The following is an 18,029-nucleotide window of genomic DNA, read 5'->3' on the forward strand; positions in this document are numbered from 1 at the left end:
ACCAGATCTACTAACTTTCAAAGATAACAATTTTTTAAGGTTTGAGAATTTCAGTTTTTATTTGTATCAATTCATTACAAATGAAAACAAATAAAAAAATAGTTTGATTTTTTCAGTTACATTGCATGATTGTTTCGATAATAATTTATGTAAAATTAACCATGTAGCAATATTCAAAATAATAATAATTTGAATGTGTGAACTTGATTTTTAAATAATAAATTTCTCCTATAATAACTAACAACCAGTACACCACAAAAATGGATAAGAAACTTTTTAACAACAGTATAAACTCATGTTTTTCTCAGGTATTGAGAAAGTAGAAAGTTTATAATACCTCTTCATTAAATATTGTGTTGTATATTTTCACAATTCACAATCCTATTATCACCAGCAACAAGGAACCATAGTTACAGCCCAACTTGATGGCAAATGGAATAATTCAATGCCTTTAGAAAGTATAAATAAACAGCAAAATACATAAGTATTAAGGCACTCATCAGCTGTAGGCTTATTAGCAATACTACCACAAACTGTGCATCCAATAATAACCTGAGACCACATTCATTAGGAATAAATTACATGTGGACTGGAGAAAAATTTTGTCATACACATACAAAATAATGTACAATTTTTCTATTCAATTAAATGGACCTTTTTTAAAAAAAAAATACAAAAGTAGCAAGCATTTATAACTTTTGAAAGAATTCACAATGGTAGTATTTATTATGTGGTTTAAATCTATCTGTTTATTATTGTCTCGGTTTTTAGAACAACAAACTATTATGTATTCTACTTTGCTATTATGCAAATGCCCATTTTAACGGATTATATGTAAATGTCATTTAGTTAAGAAGTTACTTAAAACAAATGTAGAAAAGTTTATTTAAAATTTGCAGCACTTTTTATGTTTTACAAGTTCTTTGAGTACATTTAACAGACAACAGTCCTTTTAATCAAAAGGATTGTCTATTCAATAACAGCACATCATTTCACTGTAAATCTGGAAGAAATTTATCTTGCACATTTTAATTTGAATACATTAATTGAATTGAAATAAAAATCTTAAATAAGACAAAAATCACCATTTGGTTAACAAGTGACCCTGTACATTGTTAGGTTATATTTTACTGTTAAATAACAAAAGCAAAACAAGTAATGATGTAAAATGAAATCACAACCATATCACTGAATGATTAACTAGTGAACAAAAAGAATTGTGATCATAGTAATATTCATAGTGGGGTTTTAAAAACCCAAAGATGATATCACAACATCAATGATTGCTTAAATACTGAAATTTGTGTTGTTTTGCTTTGATAAACAAAAATAAAAGAGGGATGCTAATTTATACTAATCAATGTATCAGCAACTTAAACAGAGATGGCTAATGGTCAGCCATTTGGTTAGGAATCACAAAGACTTAAAGGAAAACAAAACATGATTAGGGGAAAAAATGAAAAAATATTGTGAAAATATATGCTACTCTTCTGTAAAATATAAATACACAAATATTTTTCAAAAAGTTTTAACATATTTAGAGTTAGAGAATAGCTGCGATTTTACACAGTATTTCATTTCAATAGGAAATTTTATTACATACAATTCTAATATACCAAAACAAAGTAGTCAATTTATTCACGCTATTACATTTATAAAATATTTCTTAATAAATATTAAATGCATTCAAATAAAAAGCAAATTAATCCCAGAAAACGATTATTACAATAAGCAAAGTAATTAATCTAGATAAACTGTTAACATTAAAACATGTAACAATGATACAATTTTATAAATGAATATCATTTTTTGTGAATGATGAGTTCGCAAAAAAATTGTTTTTTTACTAGTATATAACCTAATTGACTAAACAAAGTCTTAAAACAATGCACATACTAAACAGTTTTAATATTGCCATAGATCTACCATTCAAATTAGGTTGCAGCATCTGGTCAATTGTCTTTAAAATGCAGAAAAATCTTAATATGTATTAATTAAAATATTTTAATAATAAATTGACATCATAAATGTTATGGCATGCTTGTGAAAAGGAAAATGATGTAGAACTAGTGTGTCAATACAAAAATAAAACAGCAAGACAAATACAAAGAGTAGGCTTTCTTAATCTATGGTACTTTGTTTCTGATTTAAAAGAAAATGGAGCTATAGCACGTTGGTAATGTGTTAACTATAAGTAATTAGTAATTCAAAAAGCAATCAGAAGGTAATAATACCTCAGTGAGTTCTCAGGTACCAAATCATTCAAGACATCTTGAACACCCATAAAATAACTATTTTATAGCTAGATAAAGGTTAAGTGCATAAAAATAATTTTAAAAACTTTTCCAATAAACACTTCCAATGAAGTAGCACTTTATCGTGCTAATTGAAAAATAGATCAAATACATAACATGGCTTTAAAAACATCTATTTTATTCCTGGTTATATTCAATGAATTCATTTTGCAGCAATGATTTTTCTTGAATAAAAAAGGTTATTGTAATAAACTTTTTTTTTAAATCATTTTTAAAAATTATATAAAAACAAATATAAAATACATGGTTCTTAATCTGTAAATCAACTAATGTTGAAGGTTAAAAAACTAAAAAGTACAACAAATTGGGCTGTTTAATGTTTAAACATGGCTCTTAAAATAAATCAACAGAAACAACACAATGTAACAGCAATTAAATTACTTCAACATATTAGAGTCTGGTGGACTCTGTACGGATAGAAACAGAACTTGCTTCACAATTGATGGGGCACAAGTCTTTAGTAAATGCAACACTAGTTTCAACCCACTTTTCTGTAGACAATTTGTCAGCTAGAGGAATCTGTGAGACAGTAAGGGGACTGGATGCAGTTGTTGCACCTATTGTGCCCTTTGAATCATCTAGTTTCACATGTAAATTACTTTTGTCACAGTTACATGGAGATAACTGTTCATCACTGCACTGTGTAGCTTCTACCTGGTTGTCTTGATTAGCTATGCAACCATTGGACGACTTAACAGAAAGATTTGAGCTCCTTCTTGGTAGGCTCTTGACTTGGGATAGGGGAGGAAATTCTTCACTGTCTAAAATAGCAGGTGCTACAGATTCTTGTACTTGCCATAGGGAGGTTGAACCAGTGGATGGACTGGAGAATCTAGCAGTTAATATTTTATGACATTTTGATGATGAACTGAGAGACTGCGATAGGCTGGCAGTTGGTGACTGCTTTTCATTCAGATTCCACTGCATAAATTTGTTGTCATTGGTTGCTTCCACAGTAGCAGGACTTGATGCCACTCTGTCTAATGGCTTCTTAGATTTCATTTCCATTATTGAAGGAAAATCTAAGGGAGAAACTAGAGAGACTCCAGTCTTTGGAAGTGTCCAAGAGGGTGACACAAGTAAAGAAGCTGATTCAGAGGTATTTGTCCACTTATGTTTAGCATATGCACTTCTCATTGTTTTTTGATGAAAATCCAAATTTTTTGGAGGGCTGAATCTTTGGTGTTTACCTCTACCAAAAACTGCATTTGGATTTTTTGAGGCAATTAATAATGAAGGCTTTAGTTCTTCAATATATGATATGGGATTTTTGGCAATATTATTATTATCACCAGTAGATATCACATTTATATGTTGTTCAAACCCTGTTAATTTTGTCTCAACTGATCTTATACAACTGTCAAGAACTGGGCCACCTTTGTCAGTTGAACTGTCTTGCAATGCCTTAGTCCCCCTAGCAGTGACACAATTATCATAGCCACCACCTTCTTTCAGCAGATCAGCATAGACTTTCTCTCCAGGATTTGTCTCCACTAAACCTTCACAGCTTTCTGTCTTGCTAGCTTGACGTGACATGCTTTCAGTTGAAGAAAACCCAGCTTCACTAGCTACTTCATTAGACTGTTGTTCTTTTTCCAGATATTTCTGAGTGAATTAAAAAATTTTAAATATGATATACTTTTAAAATAAAATTTGTTTATCTAAAAAGTTAGACATTTTAAAGTATTGAAGTAAAAATATAATACATTTTGAAGTTTGGATGTTAAAAAACTATGAAATACAAATTTAAGTAATTGATTTTCTTCAAAAAATGTTTATTGTACAGTATTTTTAATCTGATGATATATAATATTGTTACTACTAGTGTTGATGAGGTAATTGGTGCTATACAAGATCAATAGTTCATTAACCAACTCCTCTGTTCTTTATTTGTATTACTATTTCTTTGTGATTGTCTAGTTATGGGTATAAAAAAAAATACTTCAGTTAGATAGGCATTATTGACAAGAAATTTTCAGTATTTGAAAAGAGATTCTGACCCAACCAGTATTTGAACAAGAAATTTTAGTCAAAATGTGTTTAATTTGATCCAAATTGTAAAATATACCTTTTTAGCAATCAATTTTTGCAGTGAATCAGGCACATCTGATATTGTAGATGGTGCATTTAAATTTAATTCCATAAACTGTTCTAATACTTGTGCTGTGTGAGTAATATTTTTAGCCTGTATAAAGGATAAGAAATTATTAAAATGAACAAAAATAAAAGTAATTAAAGATAGATATGACCTTTTGAATTTTAACTACAATATAAAATATAATAAGATCATATAAAACTACTAAAAGAAAGATATTTGGCATTACATTGTTTAGGCATAGAAATATCTTAATGACAAAAGCATTTCAAGAGTATAGAAATATAAATAAATCAATAATTATTACAAAACGCAGATTTCTATAGTAATAAAAAAATATTATAGATATACAATACCCAAGACTGTTTACGGGATCTGCGATTTTTTTTTAACAATCTTTTAGGTCCTCCTGTGTAATCTACTCCCTGAGTTTCTCCATTTTTCTTTAACACAACATACTGACTATCTATAGGTTCTTCAATGGTCTCTGGCTCATCTAAAAGCAAAATGTATTTTAATAGCAGCTGTTAGATGGATTGTCTCGTTAGGCAGGAGAGCATTTGATTACCAACTTTATATGTCCTGAGTTCCAACCCCAGGGCAAATTAAGCTGTTATCTGAGGTCAGCAACCATCTAGGAAAAAAGTTCTAAAATCAAACAACTTCTGCCTTGCAGATTGTTCCTGGGTGAACAAGGGCTATGGAAGCAAATCCAGAAAGAAAAGTAGGCTGAAGTTTTATGGTGCATTAAATGTTGACACATAACAGTTGTGTTGGAAGGAATCTTTTTTAATATATTACAGAAAGAAGAAGGAGCAGCTGTCAGGTTTAATATGTCCCTGATAAGTTCTAAAGAAAACACTTCTTCATAATCTTGAAAGAACTAAATAGGATAGCATTCCATTTGCCCTGGCTAACAAATAAAATGCAACATTAGCTAACTAAATGCATCAGTGAAGCTTCTAACAGGGCTGCCTACTTCCAAAAGAAATGTTTCAGGAGTTTTTAAAAAGGTATGGGATGGCATGGCCAGGTGGTGGAATGCACAACTGATAACCTAAAAGTGCTGAGTTCAGGAGGTTGTTGGAGATCCTGAATTAACACAGCTCAGGAAAGTAAAAGCAGCTCAGCATAAAATATGGAAATCACAGTAAAAAAAAAAACTGCATGTTACATCTCTTTATAAACAATTTTAGGTCTCTACTGTAATTGTATAATGCTCACAAGGACATATGTTAAATTAAATGACAGCAGTTAATTTTTTAAGTGTTTCTAGAAAATTGTATTTGCTGAAGACAATCTGAGTGGCAACATCATTTGTAAGGTGATGTAAAGAATAATTTTAATTAAATAAGCATTGTTGTAAATTTATGTGTTAATAACATTTAACAGATGTGCCTTTTCTAATTAATAAAAATAAATGTTAAAAGCAAATTTAAAAATTTGAAACAATTAAGGTCTAATAGTCTCTTTTGTCAGATTACTTATTTGTTGTTTATTTATTCACAACAATATAGTCTTATAGCAGGGGTCATAGTTTCAGACCAAAAATTTTTCCTAATAGATGTCCCATTTCTATGGTAAAAACAAAAAATTGGAAACCCACAACTTACCCAGACTAGATGAAGGAGAGTGGGAGTCCACAGACACATCCTGAACTGGTGAGTTGTAGTAGCGGTTCAAATAATTTATTAATGTCTGACATAACTGAAGCTCCTTTACAAGTTGTAAATATTCATCGTCAAATTCAGCCCTAAAATGTTTAAATATTATTTGTTACAGAAAATTAAACTAGATCTTGTATTATTTTAAAACAATGTTGAAATTAGAAAACCAGAGAGTACAATAATTAGTTTAATATCTTTTTTTATTAACTGTAACAAAGTCAACTAAAACCTTTAACATTTAAAAAATGTAGCAAGTACTTAAAAGATTGAGAAAGTAATAAATTGTCCTATTTTGCAACAGACAGTCCCAAATACTTGTGTTTACACTGTTGAATTTGCTTTCTAAACTATCAGCATTATATTGTGCAGTCAAACTGTTTGAAACCAGTTTGAATATGATACCTCCAAAAAGTAAACACAAGCATGGCAACAAAAAACTCAACATTGATTAACGTTGATATCAAATCATCCAAAAGATGCCTCACTTGTCTAGGGTTAACTAGGTCAACAGAAAAAAGAAACCAAAGCACTTCTCCAACATTTTAGAAATGTTGAAAAATATCAAAAATATCAAAAATTATTAACTGGAGATTTTTTTTCAGATGGAAAAAAATCAAACCTAACTATATATACAGGGTTGCCTACCCAAAAATATGTTTCTGTAACTAACATCACTTTCAATTCCCTTCAATCAGAAACCTTTTGAGAAGTAATAACCCTTTTCTAAACACATTTTTTATGTGTTTACAAGAGATGATTTTTATAGAAAAAATCTGTAACTGTTACAAGTGCAACATCCTAACATGGGTGTTTACAAAATTTAATTATGGAGATTATTATACAAGAAGCCAGCCCTGTATATACAATCACATATATCTGCTTCTTCAAATTTATTAGACAAATACTGTGGTCAACTCTTCATTAATCAATCAGATAAGATTTTATTTTCATGTTCACACATCAAAAGAATAACTTACTCTTCTTTCTTTCTTTCCTCTTTTCTTCTCCAGCTTTCCCGCCTTTGCCTATCTCTTATTCCTTGAAATTCTTCTCTTTGTTTCTTAAAGCTACCTACAACTTGCCGTTTCTTTTCATATAACTGATCAATATCTGTAATTTTATAATTAGAAAAGTAAATGTTCTCAGATATATACACATAATTTACAATAAAAGTACCCCTTCTGACTTTGTAGTCAACAAGGCATTACATTGTTATTTTATAATTAAGACCAAGGCCAATGGAATTCATCATTAATGTTTAAACTAGAAGATGCCAATATTTTTTTGTGGGTGTATTTGGATAAAATTATTAGTACACTCTGTGTACAACCTGTTGGAAAGGCAAGATGAGAAAGTTGTCAAATCGTTTGTTTACAAGCATATAGCCTACCTTTTTTCAATTCAGTTAATGATGTTTTGTCCAAAGAAAAATCTTGTTTTAATTTCTCTTCTTTTTTTTTCAAGTTTGTAACTGCCCTAAAATAAGTCTGTAAAATAAATATACATAAATTTTTAAAAACCAAACGGTGCCATATTACATCTAACCAAATGACATGAACATATGTGATTCTCTCTCCAATGGCTGTAACTGCTTAGTTGTCTAAATGCTTAACAGTACTTCAACCTGTTGTGAGCGCACCTCTAGTCTACACCTCCAATTTGATCCTTTAATCACTTGACTAACATAAATGTGGTCACAACTCTAATTCATTTTGCACACACAAAATGTTAATTTGTAACCAAATGTAGTAATTATTAATGAAAAAATTACGATTGTGACTATTTTCACCTTACTTTGTACTGTCACACAATTATTAGAGAGCAAAATGAACTAATTTAGAGATCAAGTTCAGGCTAGGATAACAAGAATAGAAAAATAGAATTTGATGTGTGGACTATTAAAGGATAGTTATTTAAACTCCTTTTTACTTAATTACTTTGACTAAATATCTTGGCAAAAAATGCCTGTCCCAAAAAAATCAAAAAGAAAATTAAGACATACATCTCTTTCTTCTCTCATTCGACGTTGTCTATCTCTAATGCCCGAAATTTCTTGCTTTAATGTCAGATATTGCCTGTTGACACATAATGAAAAATAGAAATCATGTAACTTAAATTATGTTGTTGTTATATAAATATGAAAGTGTGAGCTTCTGTAACTTAAGAAAGAATGTTTGTTCTTAAATATTGTTTTTAAATCTGTTAAGATTGACATTATGTTCCCTAAATAATTACTAAAATGTATTTTTACTTTTAATAAAATACATATTAATCTTATTAATAAAATTTAAAAAAGGGATAATCATACACCAATGTTTTTTTGGATCTTTTTAGGCGGTCTATCTCTGAGACAATCTTTTTCTCTTCATGCAATTTAAAATGCTGCACTTGAAGATTCCATTCCAGCTTTCTAGAAAAATGAAGTAAATTTCAATTGTAAATAATAATTGAAAATAATTTGATTAAACAGTTTAAAGATTGAAGAGTGAACAACCAAAAACGGGACAACCCCTATCATGCAAGGCAACAAAAGTCTTTACTTACTGGATGGCTGAGTGTATTTTTTCTTCATTTTTATAGATGAGAGATGACTCTAGTTGGTTCAACTGCCTCATCTTTTAAAAGAAAACATCCCTTTCAGATAACATTTATTAGTAGCTTAAGTACTTTTTACATTTAGCAACATTACAAACCTAAAAATTACCTTTTCTGGTACATCTTTATTTAGCCTCTCCAAGTCTGCATCAATCTGTGCTCTTTTCTCTATGGTAGCATTCTTCTCTGCTTTTAATGCTTTCAGTTCATCTTTGATTTGAGGAATGGTTATGTTTTTCTTGTATTAATCAAGGAGGATAAAAAGACAATAGCCTTTGGATTTTAACAAAACCAAGCTAACATGGTAATGAAACTAAATGCCATTTCTTGATGAAACAAATGTATGACTTTTCATCTGAATAAAGAAGTGTTTAATTTAAATTTAAATAATTTATAAAGGATACTATAGATTCCATTTTTAGTTCATTGTCTTTTATACTGCTCAATAACATTTCAATTTCTTCATCATATTTTTTTCTGTTTGGGGATAAAATTCTCTTAAGATCTGAAAAAAAAAAAAAGCTGTGTTTAATTACATTTCTATTAACATTGTTCTTGATATCCTGTAGGTAGAAATTTGCCTATTTTATTAGGTTCTGTAGCTGGCACGTCTTCATAGTTTTATTTCACTAAAATATATATCAAATTGTAGTAGGTAAGCCCAAGACTATATCCTAAATTCTTTAAGTTAAAGCATTGCCCCCATCTGTCAAATCCCTTCCCTCATAATTATCCCCCAAACCATTAATCCCAATAGATTACCCCCCCCCCCCCTCCCAACTTTTAGAATGAATACTGATTATATGTGATTATATGTGGTTTCAGTAAAGGTCAAAACCCTGGATTCTACAGGACGGTATGACTGTCAGAATACAAAAAAAATTATATTTATTACTCTAGCTAGGCATTTGCTGGCTTTCACCCTAACATTACCTATAGATACTAGGATTACTTTAGGATTATTTTACATGGGGGGGGGGGGGGGGGGGGAGGGAATATTCTGGTCTATCTACCATGACAATAGATCCAAAAACAGCTTGATAGTCTTTAACAAAATAATGGACATTTTCAGTTTCCAGTTTCCCTTTGCCAGTAGGCACTGTTTCAGGCTGCTAAGCTAATAAGTGAAAGCTTGAAGCAGTTGGATTTAAACAAGAGAGAAAGAGAGAGTAGTGATAGTAGTAGCAGTACCAGTAGCTGCAACCTAAAAATTAATCTTGACTACAGATTATTTGGTGAGCGGGGGAAAAAACAGTAAAAAAAAGTCACATAAAAAAGATTTTATCTGAAATAAGTCACAGAAATAAAACACAGAAAAAAGTGACAAAAAGGTTTAAGTAATATGTTGATTTACTTGTTGAGTATTGTAAAACTGTGGGTGCTTCTAAATGTGGGTGATGCTGTTTTAGTAACATATTTGTAAACTTTAAAAGCATTAAGGTTTATAATATTACGAGCCGGCCTGCGGCATAACATACGCCGCTATTTAGTTGTTGTTTTTTCTACTTTTCAGTAATTCATAATTTGTGAATTCGACAGTACCAACGCTGCCACTGTAAATATTTCTTTAAAACACTATAAGTAGCTCGTTAAGGACCATACCCCCCCCCCCCCCCCCTACGTTTAAAATCGTTGGCTCTGCTTGTCAACATTTAGAGTGAACACAGCTCACTAAAACCATGTAGGGGTGGGGAGGTAGGCAGCGCGTTTGCAGCTTGTTTTCTAGCGGCTCCCAGAAAAGAATTATATATATAGATTTTATCTTAATATGTAATAAATATAATGAATTAATGTACGCTGTAGGCCTTTCCTCTAACTGCCTTGTCAGTCCACATTGTGCATTGTTAAAAATTGAGTCAATGACAACCTTTGTACCATGTCAGCTTTTTGTCTTGATTTTATGCTTTGTGATGTAATGAGTGTGATAAATGTGGGCAGTAAATGTGGTTGAACTGTTGCTGTTGAGGAAATCAAACCATATTGACAAAGTTAGAATTAAATAACACACTAGTAGATTGGAACATTTTATTACAGGATACTTAATTTTATGTAAATGTTATATGTATAAAGGAATTAAAACTTCAGACAAAATATTTTTACGTGTGTTATAAATAATACGACCTAAGCAGATTTATCTCAAATGATCACATTTAATTAACTCTATCTTGATTTGCACTTCCTGACTACTTAATACATAAAAGTATTAACAATTACACGCAAATACACACTTGTGACTTTTTCCCTACAATAGATTATTGTTGTACTTTATGACTTTTGTAGGAATAAATTTACAGGCCCAGTAGTGAGTACACGAATTGCAATTTAAAAGTCAAATTACCTTTCAAACCTGGCAGTCTATGGACCAGATGAAGTAGAGTTTACCTCTCTCTGTCACCTCTGCATATGAAGGGATAGTGTGGTCAGCACTATGCCCAGCATGAGTCGAGTAGGTTAACCCATGAGAACTGCGAGGACTCAATGTCAAATTATTGGCCTTGAACACAGTATCCAAACACAAGACTTAGCAGTCATGTGCTCTACCACTCCAGCATACTGCCACATACACATAATGACTAATCACTCACACTCAAAATTGAAATAATCAAATAGTGGCGTAACAACCATGTATCCAAAGTGGGCAAAGTCCATGGACCAAAGAGGTCCCAGGTCGCCCAAGCTGATTAAAAATAAATTGAGTCCTTGAAACAACTGTTGCTCTTTGAAAATTATTTCTTAAATTACTAGTCCTATATGACATATGTCTGGTCTAAAACTGGACCTTCTATAGCACCTTCTGTACAAGTACTAGACTAACTTGAAGATCTAATTCGGTGGTCTTATAGACTAGCGTAGCTAGAATCAGTAAATATATATGAATGAGGCCTATGATAAGTGAGTATATATATAGCCTATGGCAATGGGCTATACTTACGCTATCTTTCTATACTCTATTATACTGTAACTCTAATACTAGAGGTATTGACTATTGTTGTTATAGATCTAGACCAGGTACAGGTAGAAACTAGATCTAACTAGAACCTAGTCTAGGTCTTGCAGACTGTACTAGTGTACTACTAGCTAGTACTAGTACTTACTACTTGGCTACTACTAGCTCTAGCCTCTAGCTAAGCTAGACTCTACTCTAGCTAGACTCTACTCTAGCTAGACTCTGCTGCTAGACATTGCGACAAGCTAGTAGTACTAGTAGATCTAGTAGCTACTACTACTAGCTAGTAGCCAGCTAGAAGAGACTGACTAGGTCACTCTAGGTACTCTAAGAGTCTAAGCTAAGTTAGCCTAAGACTAAGTTAAGACTAGTTAGTTAAGAGTTAAAGAGTAGATTAAGACGTAAGAGTTTAGTTAAACTTTAGTAAGAACTTAAGAAGTAGATCTAAGAAGAATAGGCCCCCTAACAATAAACTAAAAGAAACAAAAAGAAAAAAAACTTGAATGTCTTCAGTCTTCAGTCACAAGTACAACACACCTTCTTCCGAGTAGCTTGAGCTTGTAACGCCAGTTACCTCTTCAGCCATTATACTTTCTTGCTCTTTATAGCTAAAGCTACGTGCATATATTGGGTGGGAGGTACATTTATCGTATGCTAACGAGGAAATAACGTATAAACATTTGTTTTCTTTTGTTAGCTTCAGTGACAAAACGGAAGATAGCTGCAGCCATTTTGTTAAAGTCACGTGACATAGTGCGTTAGAAGTAAACAAAAACTTGGTTACACAACAATCAACAAAGAGACATGGGATAACAGTAATGCATACATAGATCAAGATTCTAGATCTAGATCCAGTTGTTGTTTGTTTGTTGTTGTTTTTTTTTTCATGTGACCCGACTGAAAATAAAACTCAAATAATGAAGATTTGGTTAAAATGTTGAACCTACTAATTTAATAATAAAACTACACCTATAAAATTAAAAACCGGTTTGAATCGCTATCTGCTCCTTGGAAATATATGCTTTAAATCTTTATCCAGTGCAGAGTTTCTTCCAGGCATCTCTTCGGGGGGGGGGGGGGGGGAGGGGGGGGGGGGCCTAAGACAATTCTACTCCCCCCCCTCCCCCACGAACGAAATGAAATTTTGATAATTTATAGGCCTATAGAAAATATATACTTTTAACAGTGTCTGCCCCCCCCCCCCCCCGAAAATAGTCTACCGCCCCCCGAAAATTTCAAGTGCCCCCCCCCCCCCCCCAGAGAAAAAAGTCTGAAGAAACACTGATCCAGTGTCCGCCGCCCTTGGGAAATGTAAGTCCCCCCCCCCCTTCCCCCGCCGAAATTAATGTAAAAGAATCAATGGATATATAATACTAGCCGTCCCGGCCAGGCCCTGCTCTGGCTTCTGTGAAAAACCTTTCTGTTAAAGACCATTACCTGTGTGTTTAGTAATCATCATAAACCCGGCATTGCCCACCCAAACCACAACCAACCAAAACAACAAAACGCAAACATAACGCTAACACAATTACAAATACAAACGAAAACAAAAACTTAACAACAAACACAACCACACCCACAAACACCAATACAAACACAAAGAAAAAACAAACAAAAAAGCAAACGAAAACAAAAACCTAACAACAAACCCAACCACAAACACCAATACCAACAAAAAAAAATCAACGAAAAAAGCAAACGAAAACAAACCAAATCCAAACGCAAAACCAACCAAAAACACAAATACAAACCCAAACAAAAAAAAACAAAAAACGAAAAAGAAAGAACAAAAACGAACCAAATTAAAACGCAACCACTAACGCAAACCCACCTAAACACAAAGAAAACACTAACGCGAACATAAACGCCCGGGGCGGAATCACCTGTTTTAGCTTAATGAACGACTATAGTACCCCAACTTATTCACAGTCTTTTGCACTCACTTAAACGAACGCGCCTGTTTCAATTTAATAAACAATTTTAATACTCCAAGCTTATCCGTAAAATACCTACAACATTTGCACTTGATCAATCCCCGCTAATTATGTAATTATTTTTTTTCCCAACACCAAAACAAAGTAATTAAAAAGTAAATTATTTTCACGGAATGCAGTGGTTTTATAAAGGGAAGTAATTGTGTTTTTCCTAATTTATCAAAGGGAAGTAAGTGCTATAGGACTAAATAAAGACATAATTAGAATTTTTGTAAAAGATGATATTTTTTTAAAAACTTGTGTTTAATGAACATGCCGACAATTATTACTATAATTTGAAAAATGAAAATTATTTCCCAACACTTTCAATGGTAATTTTTTAGCTCATAAATTTAGACAAATGCGCACGATAATTTTTCTAACACTTAAAATCGTACAATTCCAACGACATACAAATGCATTACATACAGAACTGAGCTTTATATATTAGATATAGATATGTACAAATAGTTTTAACCCTGAAGAAGATTCAGGAGCGGCGCTTTACCATTAAGACGGACTACTAGCGGTTGGGGCTATCTATGTGGGACGGGGAGGGGAGAGCCAAAATGTGTAATCGCCATTATTTAAAAAAATAACAAAGTAATAAAAAGTAGCTTATAAAATTAAATTTTTACAAAGATGTAATGCTTTTTTAATAAAGGGAAGTAATTGTGTTTTCCTAATTTATCAAGGGACGTAATGAGTAAATATAAATAATTTTAACACAATTAGAATTTTTGTGAAAGGTGATATATTTTTTAAATTATGTACGATGGACATGCCTAGAATTTTTAACACTTTCACTATTAATTTTTTAAATCATTAATTTAGTCTCGCTACCTCGGTAACAAACAAACAGAATAGAATTTTATATATTAGATTGAATTAATTTTTGTTTATGTTGAGCTAATTACAACGAAGATTTTTACTTTCTCGTATATACGAAGTATAGAGAAAGTATTATAATCGTGCACAAAAATCACTTGAAATTTTAACAATTTTCACCGTATCACACCTCAGTCCTTCATCACATCCAAAGTATAGAGGACTTATTTTAATCGGGCAAAAATTATCAATCCAGATTTATCAAAATTAAGAGGTTTTATGCGTAATCCAGTCTGAAAAACTGGGCTTTGCAATTCTGTCCGTATGTCTGTGTGTCTGTCTGTCCGTGTGTAAACACGATAACATGAGTACCGTTACAGCTAGGTTGATGAAATTTCATATATAAGTATTTTATCAAAATCGTAGATCCGTATCAACTTTTGAGCGATTTCCGATAACCGGAAGTGGTACTTTTTTTTACTTTGAATTTTTCAAAAGCCTATAACTTGAGTACTATTTCAGATAGATAAATGAAATTTCACATGTAAGTATAAAATCTAATTCTCTACCTTCTGTCAAATTTTGAGTAATTTCCGTTGCCCGGAAGTACTAATTTATGCTACTTCCGATTTCTCAAAAAACTAATGTAAATTTTTAAAGTACTAATAATATTGCGCACTATTATGCACTTTTTAAATTTGGCGTTCACTTGGTGTGCAATCTTTTGTCTACGAGATTTTATTCTATTTTTAAAACTTTAAGTATTTAAAATGGATTAAAAATCATGTCTAAAGCCCGAGTTCCCATCCCCTGTTATTTTATATAAGAATATTCGAGAAAGTTTAGGGGAGATCACTCCCGGTTTATTTTTATTTAGTTTTGGTAAGAAGTGGGACAATATGTCGCACTTCTCACCACTGACCGCGTTCTTTACGGCATTTCCATTTTCTCTACCAAGTCAGCCATTTTTTTTTCTCAAAATGTAGCTGAATTTTACTTTCTCGTACACAGAGTATAGATGAAGTATTGTAATCCTGGTAAATTATTAACATATTTTGAAACTTTTTCAGACTTTTACACCTCCCTACTAAATGTATTGAAATTGTGTAAGAAATCTAAATCGGGTAAATTTGACAATTTACATCCTTGCGGATCCGGAAAAAAAATTGCAAAGTTTTTGCAATTTGTGTGATTGTGAACACGATAACTTGATTACTGTTTAAGTTAGGTTGACGAAATTTCATTTGTATTATATTAAATGTGTAGTTTTCTATTTAATCGATTTCTTTTAAACGAAAGCTGTTTTTACAAGCTTTTATTTAACTCACTTCCTCTGTCGTCAGTCTGTCTAGACGGAAACGCAGGAGTGAAAATTCGGACAGTTCTACTTGACCGATACGATTCACAGTTGGCACGTGGGTCAAGACATGAAGACAATGCAATCTGAAACTAAATTTGACTTAATTGGATGCCTAATTAATTTTTTATGAATTAATTAAAATTTGGACCGAATTAGTAGGCATGTCTAGCCAACCACACCACACGCGTCATCACCTTCAATAGCTGCGCCATCACGTAATGGCTGCGTTCAAAAACCATTGCGCGCCTACTGAACGTGATGTTCAGTAGGCGCGCAATGGTTTTTAGTCATGTAACTCTATTGTAAATAAAACATGTAAAGTACTGAAAAAAAAAATTCATAAAAAACGTTTTAATAACAAGCTTTTATGTAATGATGAACTAAAAAGTAGAAAATAAATTATTGACTACTATTTAAATAACTATAAAGAAAAGCGTGGGTGTCTTCCTTAACATTAGTAAAGGTATCCAATAGATACTAAAGTGACCCACGCTTTTCTTTATAGTTATTGAAATAGTAGTCTATAATTTATTTTCTTCTTTTTAGTGCATCATTACATAAAAGCTTGTTTTTAAAACGTTTTTTATGAATTTTTTTTTAGTCTACGTCCGATTTCTTGCGTTGTCCTAGGAAAGGAATTCATACAGAAAAAGGTGCATTAAAAGTGGGTCAAAAATGTTACTAGAATTTACAACAATCCCACACAGTGAGAGACAGACCTTAGTGTGCAACAGACAACAGTGTGGGAGATAGTGTGAGAGAGCAGTGTGAGAGAGAGCAGTGAGTAGTGAGAGAGAGAGAGCAGTGTGAGAGAGAGCAGTGAGTAGTGAGAGAGAGAGAGAGCAGTGAGAGAGAGCAGTGTGGGAGATAGTGTGAGAGAGAGAGCAGTGAGTAGTGAGAGAGAGAGCAGTGAGAGAGAGAGCAGTGTGGGAGATAGTGTGAGAGAGAGAGAGAGAGTAGTGAGAGAGAGAGCAGTGAGAGAGAGAGCAGTGAGAGAGAGCCGTGTGAGAGAGAGCAGTGAGAGAGAGAGAGCAGTGTGTGAGAGAGAGGGAGAGAGAACAGTGAGAGAGAGAGAGCAGTGAGAGAGAGAGCAGTGAGAGAGAGAGAGCAGTGAGAGAGAGCAGTGTGAGAGATAGAGAGCAGTGTGAGAGAGATAGAGCAGTGAGAGAGAGAGCAGTGTGAGAGAGAGCAGCGAGTGAGAGAGAGAGCAGTGAGAGAGAGAGCAGTGAGTGAGAGAGAGAGAGCAGTGAGAGAGAGAGTAGTGAGAGAGAGAGAGCAGTGTGAGAGAGAGAGAGCAGTGTGAGAGAGAGAGCAGTGTGAGAGAGAGAGCAGTGTGAGAGAGAGAGCAATGAGAAAGAGAGCAGTGTGATAGAGAGAGAGCAGTGAGAGAGAGAGAGCAGCGAGAGAGAGAGCAGTGAGAGAGAGAGAGCAATGAGAGAGAGAGAGAGCAGTGTGAGAGAGAAAGCAGTGAGAGGGAGAGCAGCGAGAGAGAGAGAGCAATGAGAGAGAGAGAGCAGTGAGAGAGAGCAGTGAGAGAGAGAGCAGTGAGAGAGAGAGAGCAATGAGAGAGAGAGAGCAGTGTGATAGAGAGCAGTGTGATAGAGAGCAGTGAGAGAGAGCAGTGAGAGAGAGAGCAGTAAGAGAGAGAGAACAGTGAGAGAGAGAGAACAGTGTGAGAGAGAGAACAGTGAGAGAGAGAGAGAACAGTGGGAGAGAGAGTGCAGTGTGAGAGAGCAGTGAGAGAGAGCAGTGGGAGAGAGCAGTGAGAGAGAGAGCAGTGTGATAGAGAGCAGTGAGAGAGAGTGCAGTGTGAGAGAGCAGTGAGAGAGAGCAGTGGGAGAGAGCAGTGAGAGAGAGCAGTGTGATAGAGAGCAGTGTGATAGAGAGCAGTGAGAGAGAGAACAGTGAGAGAGAGAACAGTGTGAGAGAGAGAACAGTGAGAGAGAGAGAGAGAGAGAACAGTGGGAGAGAGAGTGCAGTGTGAGAGAGCAGTGAGAGAGAGCAGTGGGAGAGAGCAGTGTGATAGAGAGCAGTGAGAGAGAGAGAGCAGTGAGAGAGAGAGAGCAGTGAGTGAGAGAGAGAGAGCAGTGAGAGAGAGAGAGAGCAGAGAGAGAGAGAGAACAGTGAGAGAGAGAGAGAACAGTGGGAGAGAGAGTGCAGTGTGAGAGAGCAGTGGGAGAGAGCAGTGTGAGATAGAGAGCAGTGTGATAGAGAGCAGTGAGAGAGAGAGCAGTGAGAGAGAGAGAGCA

The 18,029-nt window shown here is 33.6% G+C and overlaps 1 protein-coding gene across 1 annotated transcript; it reads right to left on the minus strand.

Annotated features, from left to right (window-relative positions):
* Nucleotides 1–42: 42 nt before the first annotated feature.
* On the minus strand, nucleotides 43–12,367 carry LOC131927631 (uncharacterized). The gene is made up of 12 exons (XM_059283369.1): nucleotides 12,157–12,367; nucleotides 9,077–9,177; nucleotides 8,782–8,910; nucleotides 8,622–8,692; nucleotides 8,386–8,487; nucleotides 8,080–8,152; nucleotides 7,468–7,564; nucleotides 7,055–7,187; nucleotides 6,024–6,163; nucleotides 4,767–4,906; nucleotides 4,384–4,500; nucleotides 43–3,920 (listed from the first exon to the last, which is right to left on the minus strand). Exons 1-12 carry the CDS (start codon nucleotides 12,203–12,205, stop codon nucleotides 2,706–2,708), a joined length of 2,367 nt encoding a protein of 788 aa, XP_059139352.1. The 5' UTR covers nucleotides 12,206–12,367; the 3' UTR covers nucleotides 43–2,705.
* Nucleotides 12,368–18,029: the final 5,662 nt, after the last annotated feature.

This window comes from Physella acuta, unplaced genomic scaffold, assembly GCF_028476545.2.
Source record: "Physella acuta isolate Inbredline_101_S28 unplaced genomic scaffold, ASM2847654v3 ptg000088l, whole genome shotgun sequence".
NCBI lineage: Eukaryota > Metazoa > Mollusca > Gastropoda > Physidae > Physella > Physella acuta.

Excerpts from the sequence above, each read along its gene's own strand:
- LOC131927631 (XM_059283369.1), bottom strand. The coding sequence starts at position 12,205 with ATGGCTGAAGAGGTAACTGGCGTTACAAGCTCAAGCTACTCGGAAGAA. Across the intron at positions 8,911-9,076 it reads AACTAAAAATGGAATCTATA|AAAAACATAACCATTCCTCA; the intron begins GTATCCTTTATA and ends GATTAATACAAG. Across the intron at positions 8,488-8,621 it reads AAAATACACTCAGCCATCCA|AAAGCTGGAATGGAATCTTC; the intron begins GTAAGTAAAGAC and ends TCATTTTTCTAG.